The 15,637-nt window shown below is 39.9% G+C and overlaps 1 protein-coding gene across 2 annotated transcripts in view; it reads left to right on the forward strand.

Annotated features, from left to right (window-relative positions):
• Window positions 1-11,534: 11,534 nt before the first annotated feature.
• LOC119656066 (enoyl-CoA hydratase domain-containing protein 3, mitochondrial) overlaps window positions 11,535-15,637 on the forward strand; it is a 37,048-nt gene continuing 32,945 nt past the window's right edge. The window contains exons 1-4 of one of the 2 annotated variants that reach the window (XM_038062344.1): window positions 11,535-11,834; window positions 11,889-11,992; window positions 12,097-12,232; window positions 12,285-12,475. In XM_038062344.1, coding sequence (XP_037918272.1) covers window positions 11,799-11,834; window positions 11,889-11,992; window positions 12,097-12,232; window positions 12,285-12,475 — 467 coding nt within the window. In that variant the 5' untranslated portion in view covers window positions 11,535-11,798. Of the gene's footprint in view, window positions 11,835-11,888; window positions 11,993-12,067; window positions 12,233-12,284; window positions 12,476-15,637 lie in introns of those variants that run through there. The other variant, XM_038062345.1, reaches the window with a different exon arrangement.

Genomic DNA, 15,637 nt, shown 5'->3' on the forward strand with positions numbered 1-15,637 from the left:
GTGGGTAGGTTATATAAATGTTGGTATAAATCGGTCCGGATTACTGTCCTTACTCAGTTTGGTACTGCCATACCTTCAAATCTGCGTGGTTGATGTATCAAACGCTAATCTCGATAGACACGAATGTTTCTGCATCATAATGCAGGGACAGTGGTATTTCAATTGGTGATAGGAAGTATGACTTGAATTCTGTTCTTAAAGTTTGCATCAATGATGACTAAATCAATTAGAGATTGGCCAAAATTGTGAAAGGTTGATCCAGCTGTTTGTGAGAATTGCATTTCACGCAGTAATACGAATAGCGTGTCCTTCTCAGTTTCAGTTTTAGACTGCAGGTCTTCAAGTGCTTTTAAACTATGACAGCCATGTCCGTCCGGTGTTATGTCCGGTGAAATTTTTAGCCTGCAGGAATGTGAAATTCTGTGAAATTAACCTAGAAGGACACGAGGGTTAAGAAGTCATAGTTTTGCTCTAGTGACTGACAGATATTAAGACGGTATATTATCTTGAGAGCTTCAAACCCCGAATGTTCTTTATAATTTTTTTAACAGCGATATTTCCAAAATACTTTATTTCACTTATTAACAAATCGAAAACCGAAAATTAGGTACTTCCAGTATGAAAGTTTTGTGTATGTGATCCCATTTATATGTAGTTCGCGGAGTAACTGCATTAAGAATATAAAATTTCGACACTTTATATATGATGTTTTAGAGTGCAGTAAACCTACGGGAAAGAGGCAACTTTAGTCTACAATATTGTTGTTGATAGTAGCAGGATTTCCACCAAGATTTCCGGTATCATGAATATATATATTGCGACCTTTATTACTGTAAAATATACTCCTAGAATGAATTCAAGATTGGTTTGCAGCACTTCTGACCAAACAAATGCAAATGAAAACCTGGCACTGTAATCGAAAAATTGAAAGAAATCTAACAACATCAATTTGACGGAGTCTTGGGTCCACTGTCCATTTGATGACGGACCACACCAATTGGGGAGCAATCCCCGCAGTTTGTGGTCCATGGGTCTCTCTGAATTTGACTGGTACCCAGTCTTTAAAAAGAGACCACTCGCGGCTTCTGTGTGCACTTATTAGACGGATTTTCGTTCATTATTATCATTAGCACCCATGACATGTTTGTGAATTTGTATTAAGGAACGAACATGGCTTAGAAACCATTTCGAGCACACTGCTGCGAGAGCAGAAATGAGGTTTTGCAAATACCGATATTTCGCAGCAGTTAGCACTGATGAAAGGAACAAGTGTTTCCCGAAATATCGGTATTTGCAAAATAAAATTCTACACTAGCCAATAGAAAACAAGTCGGGAAACCGGAAGCTGGACGCTTCAGGTACGAAAGGTTTTGTGCGTTTCTTAGTACGTAGCAGGTAATATATGCATATACAATATTATGTGAGAATATCCACTTTCGGATGATATTGACATTTATAGCCTTGAATTTGCAAAGAAGCGACAACTTTGACGTATTATAACTTTGTTAGCAATAGTGCGATTTCCACCAAACTTGGTAACATCATGCTCTATGTTAGACCCTATATTGTTGCAAAATTTCGTGGTCCTAGCATGAACTTAAGGGGGGTTTTGCAGCGAATTACTCAAAATTATAGTAATATACTATTATTAAATTTATTTGTGCAGATATCAGTGTGGAAGGTATTTCGGAGCCCAGGCACCATATAGTGGCAGCCTCCTGATTTTTTTCAGATTTTTTGGGTGGGTAGTTTCTGAGAATGGCCCCCGTAAAGGAATGGTCACTTTCAACCCCCCGCACTTCCCACCTTTTCAACAAATGTCAAAACTAAGACCGTTTTCGAAAAGTACCAGCCGAGACCTTTAATTTGATACCCCACATGACTATATTTGACGAAAAAAAAAATTACACCCCCCTTTTGCATGTATGGGGACCCCCCCTTAAATTCGACGTAAGAGGATGTAACTCACTGTATGCGTGAGCGTTCACAGTTCCCACCTTTCTACCAAATTTGGTGTCAATCGCTATAACCGTCTCCGAGAAAAATGCGTGTGACGGACAGACAGACAGACAGACAGACAGACAGACAGACGGACAGACAGACAGACAGACGGACAGACAGACAGACAGACAGACAGACAGACGGTAAACCGATTTTAATAAGGTTTTGTGTTTACACAAAACCTTAAAAACAAGTTTTATTATTTGCTGGATGAACAGAATCCGAGGATGGACTTTGGACACTGGAGGATAAAGTTCATGAATCCCAGGAAGGACAAATCAACAAACATGGAGGAATTCAGCTCGGTATTCGAACTGAACCAAAAGAGTCTGAATGTGCTCAGAGGAAGTCAGCACATGGTGATCCACTTTTTCCTAGGTAGATTGAAGTTCAATCATATCAGGGAACTGTAGAGCAGCATCTCCATTTTGAGAGCGAAGAACAATGATCGTCTCCGACTCACACAATATAGAGCAAATTGCAGCATGTTCGGTGCGCTCTCCCACAATGGAGCTGCGCGTGGAGGATAGTGCATACAGTGGCGGAATCCCCGAATGGCGGTTCGCACTGGTGAAAGGACTTCAGAGTGAACTCTACTTGCTACTAACTTCTCATACACCTTTTACAGGCAGAAGAAAGGGAAGCCAGAGACGTGAATGGAACTGACTTGATGCCAATTCGAATGATTGAACCTACGCAAACAGGACACCGCACACCAGTCAAGGTGCTAAGTCGAAAACAAACGAATGCTCTGCGGAATGAGATGAGACCTTTCATGGATGAGGACTTGGGAACTGCTATACATGCGAGTGCGGATTTTCTCAGAGAAATCAAACACGAGGGGCAGCGAAGCTGATAAAGCTGTAGGACTTCCCCTACATTTTTCTGGGGCAAGAGCCATGGGTTCGATTTAATGGAATCTGTGGCATTGAATCAGTAAAATGGGCTAAGATCTTCTACAATGAAATATCCGGAGGACCGAGCGCTTGAGGCCTGATGTCAAGACGGTTAGAGGAAACCATGCTGAGACAGTTCTGCTCCTAGGACTTAGTTACGGTTATCTTATAATATCAGATTAATGGCGAGAGAAAAAGCAGCATAGTTGTCCATATGGCAGTCTAATGCTGTAACCACTGAGCTATCCGGACACTTGCGATGCGAATGCTCACCATATTTATTGGGGCAGTTGCAAATGCAATTCGAGAGGAGAGAAGCTATTTGATTTCATCACTTCAGCTGGTCTCATGACTGCAAACGTAGGGTGCGTCCCTACGTTCGTGGGACCGAGAAGAAGTGAAGCAATAGGCCTAACAATCTGTACTTCAAAAGTGTTAGAGATGATTACACACTGGCGGGTGCTAGACGAGGTCTCATTCTCAGATCACCGATACCTAGAATTCAATTTGACTATTGCGGGCGAACAGTCTGCAATATAAAGGCGGATTGGACAAAGTTCAATGAACTTCTAGGTATTAAAGTACAGTTCCCTAGTGACTAAGGACTCATTTGGCACTTGAAGATGGAAACTCAGAACTGCACACTTTTAGAGTGCTATGAAGAGGCTTGTCTTATTTCCCGTGGTCTAAGCGGTAAAACGGTTCCTTGGTGGAACCGGAAACTGCAAAAACCCAGCAAATCAACCATGCGACCGGAACCGGAACTGACAGCATAAATATAAAAGACTTGTTAGGTCCTCGAAACGAGACTCCTTTAGAGCGTATTGTGAGGAACTGGAATTCAAAAGAGAGACTTCAAGGCTGTGCATAGTCCTTAAAAGGGATGAAACGGTCAAGTTGGACTCTCCTCTAAGAGAGACCTGATGGTACTTTCACGAGCTCCAGACTGGAATCAGTACAAACCCTGCTGGAAGTACACCATCCGGGAGAACGTATGAGAGAAGTAGTATGGGGAGAGTTGACGGTGTTTGCAACCCCTTCAACACACAAATGCTGCAAGGTGAACTGGAACACTGTGAAAACGGTTGTTACCCATGGAAAGATGAGAGCTTCTACACGGTCCTTTGTCCTGGCATGGATGACATCTATCCAGCAATGCTAAAGGAGGGTAAGGATCAGTTAGAGCCATTGCTAAGAAGTCTTGCTGTGGCTCTATGCCTACCTCTTAGCAAAAGGTCAAGGTAGCCTTCATAGCGAAGCCTGGGAAGGAATGCAATTCTAATCCGAACAACGTCAGACAGATCAGCTCGATTTCATTCTTGCTGAATGGTTTGGAAAGATTGGTTGAGCGTCACATTCGTGGGAAGGCACCCACTTAATGAAAACCAACATGCTTACTAGCGTGGAAATTCTTATGAATCTGCTCCTCATTCTTTGGTTTAAAAGAAAGGGCATGCAACTCTGAAGGGCGAGTACGCGATAGGGGCATTGAAGGGGCGTTTGACTGTGCGTCTTTTCAAAAACTTCGTGATGCCGCCAGAGCGCCCGGCGTTGATGATGCTTTAATTAAGTGGATCCATGTTATGCTTACGCAGAGATGGATGTCGATCGCTACTTAACAGCAGAAGCAACGATCTAGATGATGATTTAATTAAGTGGATCCATGTTATGCTAATGCAGAGATTGCTGTGTGCTGAAGTGGATGTCGATCGCTACCTAACAGCAGAAGCAACGAAAGGCTACCCACAAGGAGAAAAGCTGTCGCCAGTTCTGTGTGATCGAATCATTACTATGCGAGCTGTAAAATTTGCCAATACACGCTCAAGTTGATGCTGATGACATCGCTGTCCTTGCTGTTGATCGGGATCTTAGAACGCTGTGTAGAAATATACAATGTGCCGTTGATCTGAAAGACAACTGGTGCCTCAGGCATGGTCTTTCAGTTAATCCAAATATTATTTACAAAAAGGAGAAAACTGGATGGGCTTTGACTCCCAGAGATGAGGGGTTCAACCCTTCAACTCTCCGAAGAAGTAAAATATCTGGATAAAAATGTAGCATGTAGAAGTAAAATTCAAACGAGCTCCTATAGCGCATGGGCTGTGTAGACGGACCTTTGCATCGACATGGGGACTTAGGCCCTTATTATTACCGGTGCCATGAGCACGATATCCGAAGCAGCTTTAAACGTGTTACTCAATTTGCAGCCCCTGGATATATTTATTCAAAGCACTGTAATGAGAGCAGCTCATAAACTAATTCAATTATAATAGATCCATGGGGAAGCAACGGATGTAGAGGGGCACAGAGCATTGGAAGAGTTACTGGGAATACTGAATCCAGTTCTTACAATGCCTTCCGATTTTCGGGTCACCATACATCTGTTTGGTAGAAGATATGAAGTTATCCTGAATCGTTGAGAGTAGTCCAGAGGAATGCCTGGCGGGATATACGGAAGCCTTCTACTCCGATGGCTCGAAAACAGAACAGGGTTCTGGAGCCGGAGTCTGCCTCTCGAATAAGCCGAAGTATATGCGATCCTAAGGGCGCTAAACTGGGTGATTGCAGAAACCGTTTGAACTCTATCTCTGGACTCAATACAGTGGATCTACTCTGGGTACCTGGCCACTGTGGCGTAGGGGGAATTGAAATCTCGGATGCTTTAACAAAAGAGGATTCAACCTCCTCCATGCCGGGACCGGAACCAGCAATTAAAGTACCAGTAGCATTGGCTAAAGCCATCTTCAAAAACTGGGAACAAGTTTCCCAAAATGACAGGTGGCAGAGCCTAAATGCTTCTAGACATACCAAGCTTTTCCTGTCAGAACCGAACGTGCGTACCGTAGAGTTTACCCTGTCAAAAAGCAGGAGTATTTTAGGCATTCTGACGGGCTATAATTCACTAGCTGTTGTTCAGGATAAGAATTATTTAAGATGATACGTAATGTAATGAGGAAACGGAATCCACGGAGCATGTCCGATGTGAATGCCCCACCTTTGGACACATGACGCATCAGATCTTCGGTGCCGATGTTCTCCAGTCGCGATGTAAACGAATCCGGGATATTAATCTGTTTTGCAACGCTACCAACCCACATTAGTAGCTCACAGGCACAGTATATCTAATAGCGCCCATAGACGACGAACCAAGTTGGTAACCAAGTTCCCGGTTACAGTGCGGTTGCACGTCTGTGGGGAAATTCTCCATACAAACTCAGGTTACGGCAACGGTTCCAAGAACAGTAAAATGTTTTGTTATTATGTGGGCGTGGCCTCTAAATGTGAATCGGTTGCGAATCGGTTCGGTGTGTGCTTGATCACTTGAAAAGCTTCTGTGATACTTCAATTTGCTGCGAACGCTTGAGACAATCACATCATATGGTGATTAATATTGATTGATTTGATATGATGATATGATAAGTTTTACGAATAAATAAATATAAATGTAAAAAACTAGAAATATGAGTTTTCAAAATATATTTATTTATTGTGCTTTTGTGTTGGCACTTACTTACTGACAACATATTTGACTTTTTTTCCTATTTATTCCAACAATATCTTGCCTTAGGCTATACTCTTATAAATTAGTGCACTTAATGCATTTTGTTGCTTAAGTGCAAATGTACGTTCGATTATTTCTTAATTACATTGGCAATAAAAATTCTTCCAGTTCTTATTGCCTAGGGCTATCATTATCATTATCTAGAAAGCCATTGTTGTGGCACCGGCGTATATTATATGGGGTGTTGTTTGGGTGGTTTATGGGTAGGATTGGAAATCGAGGACTGTTGATATGATATATGATTATTATTATAGGTCTTGCCACTATGTAAAATTAAAGTGGAAAACTTTAAATTCTTTCTTGTTCGCTCATATTCTTTTCTTAAAATGCATTTATCTTATTTAGAATATAAGTACATGCACTGAGGTATCTAAAGATGTTCCTCATGGTTATTCGATATTTCATACATTTTATTATTGGTTTATGACACTTCGGATGGACTTTGAATTCCTTATCGTTCAATTGAATGGTTCATAATTCTCGTTTGAACAAGTGTTTAGGATAGTGAAGCCCACATTGAAATGTGAGAATTGCTAGTATCCCATTTGGATCCCCATCGATTATTCATAGCTTAAAAGCACAGTACGCTTTGATACTTTTTCATAAAAGAGGGAGAGTTCTTTCGTACGGCTGATTCCCACCGTTAATTAGTTATACATGTTTATACTAACTCTTAAAGAGAGGATGTTTACGTGAATACACGTTTATGTTTGCTTAATTATAAAGGAATTTTACTTGAAAGAACCCTGATCCCTCTGGTCTACCTGAATGTTTTTATTTGGTTGTGTAATAGCAAGTAGGCGACGCATGTCTGTGTAGTTGGAATGTCCGTGCAGCAAATAAGAATTTTATTCTGTATTAACGAAAGCTAAATACCGCGTTTGGGTATTGCTCAAATAAGAATTTCGTTTTTTTAAAAAATGGGTTGCGATTTACCTGGACCCTGTAACGTCACCTTGCATTTTCTAAAAATGGGGAATTATAGTGACACTGGTCCTTTGCTTTATCTTGAAATTACCTAGTTAACTAAGATGCAACACGAAATGAAACAAAAATCATTTAAGGTAGGATAATTAGCAAGTGGGTCGATATACCGTTAATTCCTTTGTGTTTATTAACATTGAATTAAATTAAATTATGTACACATAAAAATAAGAAGAAGATCCACCAAATTCTAATTAACCTATTGGTGAAAGATGACACAGATATGTTTATATGTTTATATCTGCACTTCCTATATCTGCATTATTATCCTCCTAAGCCGCATGAATTCTTTCATAAAGATCGTTATATTTCATTCCACGCATTTGGTATCAAAAACGGCGGTGCCACAACAATATCTAATGATCGCCCGAGGTATGTTGGAAATTAGAACTAAGCCTTTGTTTTACACGAAACCTTAAAAACCGGAGGCATATTTGCACTTAACCTAGAAAATGCATAATAATTTGGGAAAGTGTAGCCTAACGCAGGATATTTAAAAGTGAAATTTGTAATTAATTGGTATTATAACTGCCAAATAGAAAATATATGATATTAAATTTATATGAAAAACTTGCATTTACATGCTCGCGACGCCATAGTGTTACATCGGACCATGCAACACAACACTCAATAAGATTTAGGAGAGTAAATAATGTGTTGGAATGCACAAATAATGTAACATCTCAATTCCAATAAACTAATGCCACCAAACAAGGATCCTTGTTGGTAAGATTTACATAAGATTAGCTTAGACTAGTTAAATCTCTCACATTAAACTTGTGCCTTTTTCGTTGGAATTTAAAATAAGTAGACAATTAATGGCTTTCAAACCGAACATAAAAATCATCATTTTGGTTTAAGTCCGGTAATTCCCAATCATTGCTACTCCCTAAAACCTTCCCGGAGGACTACGCACATATGTAATTCAACGCCACACTAAAAGAGAGCGCACAACATAGCGAAGCCCACGATGCAACAATGGGCAGCGAGATGAAGTTGCAGGGTCGGTAACTGCGTGTGTGGCAAACGAACTGTAACTTGATTACCAAATTGATTCGTCGTCTGTAGGCGCTAAATACACCGCGCATTACACCGTTTTCCAGTACGGAGTACTACTTGGTGTTGTTTTATGTTTGTTTGTTTAGTTGTAAGTTATAAATTATTCTTAGATTTAAGCACATGTTATGTCAAATGAGCATTGACATGCACCTCCTTCTCACTTTATAACATGTAATCGGCTAGACTGGATATTTCCGTAGGTTAGCGTTTCATACTTAACTAGTCACGCTTCATTCTAAGTTATTTTTCTTTTTGTACCGGACATGTATTTCTTTTCTTTGCTCAATAAATTAATCTGAAATCTAAAACTCATTACACGGCCTTGTATCATGTAAAATTCAATAGCTGAGTCCGTCTAAAGTTCACAACGCTCGCTCGCGAAGCGTAACTTTTGAGGTTTGCGTCAAAACGCAAGCGTTATATCAGTTTTGGATCGCACTCGCGATGTGACTTAAAAATATTGCGACGAAATGTCAAATCACATTGCATACAATACATACGATTACATAAAGTATTTCCTAAATAGTTACGTTCTCAAAATTCAATCCGGTTTTGACAGATAAACCCTCAAAAGCTAAAGGGAACGACTTCGACTGCGCTCGTTGTCGTGCACGCCGCGAGGGTTGCGAATGCCAACGGACGCAGCTAATAAGTCCTATGCATCACACAGAAAAGTTTGAAAAATTGAACAAGTGTTTAGGGTAGTGAAGCCCACATCTGGGATGAGCGACGGATGACATTTCGTTGACACTTCACGTCATTTGCATTTAATTTTAATGAATTCGTTTTGAGAACTGCAGAAGCACTATTTGAGTTAGAAGTGCTAATAGTTAATTTCACTTGCTAATGTAAGCCGCTTCCATTCATAAAAATTGAATTTAAGCCGAAAATATGCCCACCCTTTGTAGTATTTAATTGTATGATTTTCATCAAATGTGCTTGCATTGCAGATAATCTTCAAGTTTATGCAATAAACCTATCCATCTTCCTATATTTTATGTTATGAAATTCATACAATTAAGTACCGCTAAGAGTTCACATATATCCGGCTTAGATTCAATTGTTATGAATGGAAGCGACGGGACTTGCATTGGCTTCGTCGATTCCATACATAACAAGTCGGGAAACCGGAAGCTGGGCGCTTCAGGTGTGAAGGGTTTTGTTTGCTTCTTGTGTGAGTATATTTCAGTGTAGAACTATCCCATTTGGACGTAGCCCGTTAAGAATATGCATTTTGCATGTCAGATTTAGTACTTCGGGTTTTAAATTTACACGTTAAAGGCAACTTTGAGCTACTGTAACTTTGTTATTAATAGTATGATTTTGATCAAACTTGGAGATGATATGCTTCATATTATATTTTATACTGCTACCAACTTTTGTAACTCTGGGATACACTTAAGGTGGGTTTCACTCAATTTCCCCAAAAATATGGTAATATACTATTATTAACTTAATTTGAACGGATTTCGATATGGAGAACATTTTGAAGCCTGGGCACCATATAGACGCCGCTGCATGCTTTTTTGTAGATTTTTCGGTTGAGTAGTTTCTGAGAATGGGTCCGTTAAAAAAATCATCAATTTCGACCTCTCCTACTCCCCGCCTTTCTAATAAATCTCAAAACTAAGACCAGCTCATTTGATACCCCACATGATTATATTCGGTAAAAAAATGTTTACACCCCCCTTTTACATGTATGGGGACCCTCCCTAAATCTCAGCGTAGAAGGATATCACTCACTGCATGTCTGGGCGTCCACAGTTCCCACCTTCTCACCGAATTTCGCGCTAATCGGTATAGTCACTTCTGAGAAAAGTGCATGTGACAGACAGACATTGAACCGATTTGAATAGAGTTTTGTTTGTAAAATTTTTTGAATTTTTTGTTTTGCAAGCAAAACCTTAAAAATGAATTTCCAGCCGGAGGTGTGCATTCTTCATGGTTTAATTTTATCACTTTCATAACATAAAATATTCTCGAACGTCAAAGGTCCGTACACAACATCACGGCATTGGACATAACCTTCTGGATGTTCACGGCCAATCGCCCTGTGAGCATATTTTATGTTATGAAAATGATAAAACTAAACGCTCGAATTTAATTTTAGTGCATGGAATCGATGAAGCTAATGCAAGTGACATCAATAATTAGCACTTGTCACTAAAATAGTAGCTTCTTCATTCTTCAAAACGAAATACACTCAAAAAGTAATTGGGGAAAACGAAAAGTGCGTCCAAATTGCGAATGACGTGGAATGTCAGCAAACTTTCATCTGTGTCGTTTCGGAAAAGTTCGACTTTCGCAACTCAAGAAGACTACACAGGAAGACAGCCTAGGCAAGCTTTGAATTTTTACAGGACAAAAAATGCGGGGTTTGGTGGGTTGGGCGTTTCAGTCAAGATCGCGATTGTTTTCTGCACATTTTCATTAGGAGATTGGTTCTAATTTTTATGATCGAGTTAGTCCACGTAGCATCATTTGCTATAAATTTTCAAGCTCGGTGGCGGTACAATCGAAGAAAGTGGCAATCAGAATAATATTGCAATGTTACTTTATCAATTTCCTATTGGTTATTTGTAACTGGTTGCTAGATCACATAGAATCGCATACATCAAGAAGACTATACACAAGAGGAGCAGCAGAGGCCTTTATGCGCGGAATTTTGCTTAAGTAACTCCCGATGTAGTCGTACCTGTGCAATACTTTTCCATCTCCATAAAATCCTCCAAGAATGCGCAAGGAGTTGAATGTCCTGTGCATACACAATTCATTAACAGATGCGCAGAACGCACTAAGCCGGAGGTATATGCACTCTTAGTGACATTTAATTATATGAATTCCATAACATGAAATATAGCAACATACATACGCTAATTGCCGCAATCGTACAATTAAATACCATTAAGAGTGCACATACCTCCAGCTTAAATTAAATTTTTATGAATGGAAACGACGGGATTAATCCAAGCGACATTAATAATTAGCACTTCCACGCAAATAGTGCCTTCCGCAGTTCTCAAAACAAATTCATTCAAAAGTAACAGCCGAAAACAAAAAGCGCCGCCAAATCGCAAACGGTATCTGTCATCAGAATGAACCTTGCCGACCTGAAATCTTGATTGTCGCTTGAAAGTGTGTGCGGATCGGAGCTTCTCTCGTCCACATTACGCACGCATCTTAATTGCGTTTCCCGCTTATCTGCACAAGATCGCCGATGTCACTTAGCCGGCAACCTGCGACGTCAAGTGGGTGCGAAGTTTGTTAGATTGTGATCTTAGTGTTTTCGGGAGATTATGTTGCGAATTTTACCTAAATCGCTACGATATGCTGTAAGTTAACATTGAATAGGATCTGCCCCGTGTAATACTGACCTCGGTTTACAGAATATCAAGAAATTTCATACCTCTGGTGTCAGCCATAGGAGTTTAGTCACTTGCACTGATAAGGACGGAATTCGTGAATTCGCGCTCAATGACCCGAAAAGGAGGTAAATGTGATGCACACGTTATTTACGAGGATAAAGTTTAGCGTTTGAATTATTCGAATTGAGTTTTAATTCCAGGATCACTGGATTTGCGTTTGTTATTCCAGGAATGCTTTATCAATGGAAATGATGGACGAACTGCTGGCAGGTTTGACCACTGGCCTAGATGATAGAAACATAGGGTGTGCTGTCATTTCAAGTACTGGTAGTGTCTTTTCGTCGGGCCACAACTTTAAAGAACTTGTTTGTACAAAAAATTTGCTTTGAATACAACCTTCAAAATTCGGCATTTCAGGCACCTGAGGAAGGTTATGATAATCACAAAAAGGTTTTCACTAAGTGTGCAGATCTTATGCGTGCAATACATAATGCGCCTGTGCCTATTATCGCAAAGGTGGATGGTTTGGCAGCTGCGGGAGGATGTCAGCTCGTTGCTTCTTGCGACATAGTCGTATGCACCGATCGCAGTTCCTTCTCGACTCCTGGGTGAGTGATTAATTGCCCTCGGTTTGAAAATATATTTTTCTCCAGATTCGCTTTCATTCTATTTTGTGGATAAGCTTTGCAAGTGGGAAAGCAGTAACAAACCTAATTATATTTACGAACCTCATGACGATTTTATAGAAAAAATTTTTTATTTGAAATGAAATTTTCAGATGTGGTGTTAACTCTATTTAAGCGAAAGTAGTAGTTCTGTAAGGGTTACGGGGGTTTCGCTAAGAGTTTAATCCATGAGAAGTGAAATTTCTGAGACGTAGTATGGTCTAGAGCCGTGATAAAGGACGCCTACCACCTCCTAAGCTGATTACGCCGTACACTGCTAAATTCTGTACTAGATAATAACCCAACATTGCAGCGATTGTCAAATATCTAGAACTGAGATGGGTGTCATCGCAAAAATAATGTAAAGTAAATCCTGCAAGGATCTCTGATTAGACTAGTGGCGCCGTTTTACATAAAGCAGTTTTGTTCTAAACTATAGGCGTGTTCTGTGTTCCTCCAGGTCCTACTTTGAGAGAATTCGAAAATATGTTTCGGCAGCCTATTCTCTGGCGCTTCTGATTGTTAATGATGACTAAAAATCAAGGAAAGCGTAGTTCATTTTTTGCTTTTCGCCGTTATATATAGCGGTATAGTGGTTAAGAAACGTCTTACGAATGCCGAGTTGTACTCATGTGAAGGCAAACTTGCGGAACAGGAAAAGTAAACAATTCTCTAAATATCAACTACTTAATATTTCTTTTCACAGAATATGGTTAAGTGGAGTTTTAAATGAATGGGCTCAATTACTGATAAAGGGTGAAACACAGGGAAGTGAGAGCTTACAATCTGCGCTGCGAAAAGCGTACCAGATCTGTCCAATCGAAAAATCTTAAGAATTCACAATTATGCATCTATACGAAATCTAGACCTCAAAATACAACCTGCCTGTGAACGGGACAAAGGCTGAAAAAAATAAGGTACGAAGAATGGTATATTACCATATTTCAGAAATTTACCCGAAAACCTCACTCAAGCTCATTCTAGGAGGCACCATTATGATTAATAATATACCATAATACACAATTTTGGATAGTTTGAACGAAGGTCAACAATTATTAACAAAGTTATAGAAAGCTAAAATTTTGTATTTCATATGAACTTATCGCACACAAGACGTGCATGAGATCATCATCATATAAGGTGAACTCATATGAATGGCGGAGTTTTTTACCTTTACCACCTTCTCAGCATATCCGTTGAAAAAACCAATGTGGAACGCTCATTTATTAATTATAATGGTTTAAAAATTGAATTTTCATAAGGCGGAATAGAAAACGCGGTGATTGGCTGACACTTCACGTGACGTCATGCAGCAAGGAATTTGAATGTTATCTACGCTAAAGCGCGCGGTTTAGTGTTTGTTACTTTTTACTTTCGAAGTAATCAAAATATTAGGTTGGGGAAAAAGTAATTTCGTATTTTGTCAACAGATGGCGACGTTTAACCATATCTTGTGTTGTACTTATCGGATCATGCTATACGGCGATTCGAAGACGACAATCTGGGCTATAGGTGTCTCTTTGACAATTTTATGATCGTACGTTTCAGTCTCAAGTTATAGCGCGTCAAAAATGGAGTCCACCAAGGAAGAAGTTCGTCATATTTTACATTTTTACTATCTGAGAGGTAAAAATGCAACGAAGGCGGGCAAAAAAATTTGTGAAGTTTATGCGTCCAATACTGTAACGATTCGCACAGCATAGCGTTGGTTCGATCGATTGCGTTCTAGTGTAGTGGATGTCGAAGATACACCCCGTACTGGTAGGCCAATCGTCGAAATCATCCAAGTAGACCGGCATGTGAGCATTCACTCGATTGACCAGGAACTAGGTAAGGACCATAAAACCGTTAGGAACCATTTGCAGAATATTGGATTCCAAAAAAAGCTGGATTTTTGGGCGCCATACGAGTTGGCGGAAAAAAAATCTCTTGAACCGAATCAACGCCTGCGATGCACTGCTGAAACGGAACGAATTCGACCCATTTTTGAAGCGGATAGTGACTGGTAATGAAAAGTGAATCACGTACGAAAATCTCAAGTGAAAAAGATCGTGGTCGAAGCGCTGCGAGCCGGCGCAAACCATCGCCAATCCCGGATTGACGGGCAGGAAGGTTTTGGTGTGTGTTTGGTAGGATTGGAAGGGAATAATCCACTATGAACTGCTCAACTATGGCCAGACCCTCAATTCGGTCCTCTACTGTGAGCAACTCGACCGTTTGAAGCAGGTGATTGATCAGAAGCGGCAAGGATTGGTCAATAGGAGGTTCACACATCTTTGATGACCCCCCAGAAGCAACGGGAGCTCGAATGGCATGTCCTATCGCACCCACCGTATAGTCCCGAACTGGTACCAAGTGATTACCATCTCTTCCGGTCCGTGCAAAACGCTCTTGGTGCTATTAAGATCGCCTCAAAAGAGGTTTGCGAAAACTGGCTGTGTTGAGTTTTTTGCAAATAAGGAGGGAGGAGTTTATAAGAGGGGGATAATGGAGTTGCCTTCTAAATGGCAACAAGATTGCGAACAAAACGGCGCATATTTGACTAAAATCGGATGATTCTAAGTATGTTAAATAAAGCGTTAAAATTCGATCACAAATACGACATTACTTTTTCCCCAACCCAATATCTTTTATCAGAAAAGTGGGAAATTGTTGCGTGAAAGGACGTTTCGGCAGTAATGGTAAGAAGCTATGTAGAAAATTCTGGCAAATTCAACTTCTCAAAAATTTAAGTTAAAGTTAAAACGGAAAGTTAGTGTAGAATAATAGTATTGTAATGTTATTGTAAAAAAAATGGATTTGCAGTGAACCTTAGGCTGGTTGAATATTCTGTGGTATTTCTTCGGTGACTTGACACAAAATTCTAACACAGTCATATATTATCAATTAAGATCGGAGTTAAAGTTTAGAAAACGTTAACTCACATTGAAATAATCTTCAAAATTTAAACCTGACCTCAAAGAAAAAAGCTAAAAAAACTTTCAGCGCGGTTCATACGGAATTATACACCAAACAATATTTCACCAGTCGCCTTCACATTTCACGGTGGAATTAACTTTGAGATTTTGAGGTTTTATTGAGCAACTGTCAGTTGTCAGTCTACGG

The sequence above is a fragment of the Hermetia illucens genome, chromosome 4 (assembly GCF_905115235.1).
Source record: "Hermetia illucens chromosome 4, iHerIll2.2.curated.20191125, whole genome shotgun sequence".
Lineage (NCBI taxonomy): Eukaryota > Metazoa > Arthropoda > Insecta > Diptera > Stratiomyidae > Hermetia > Hermetia illucens.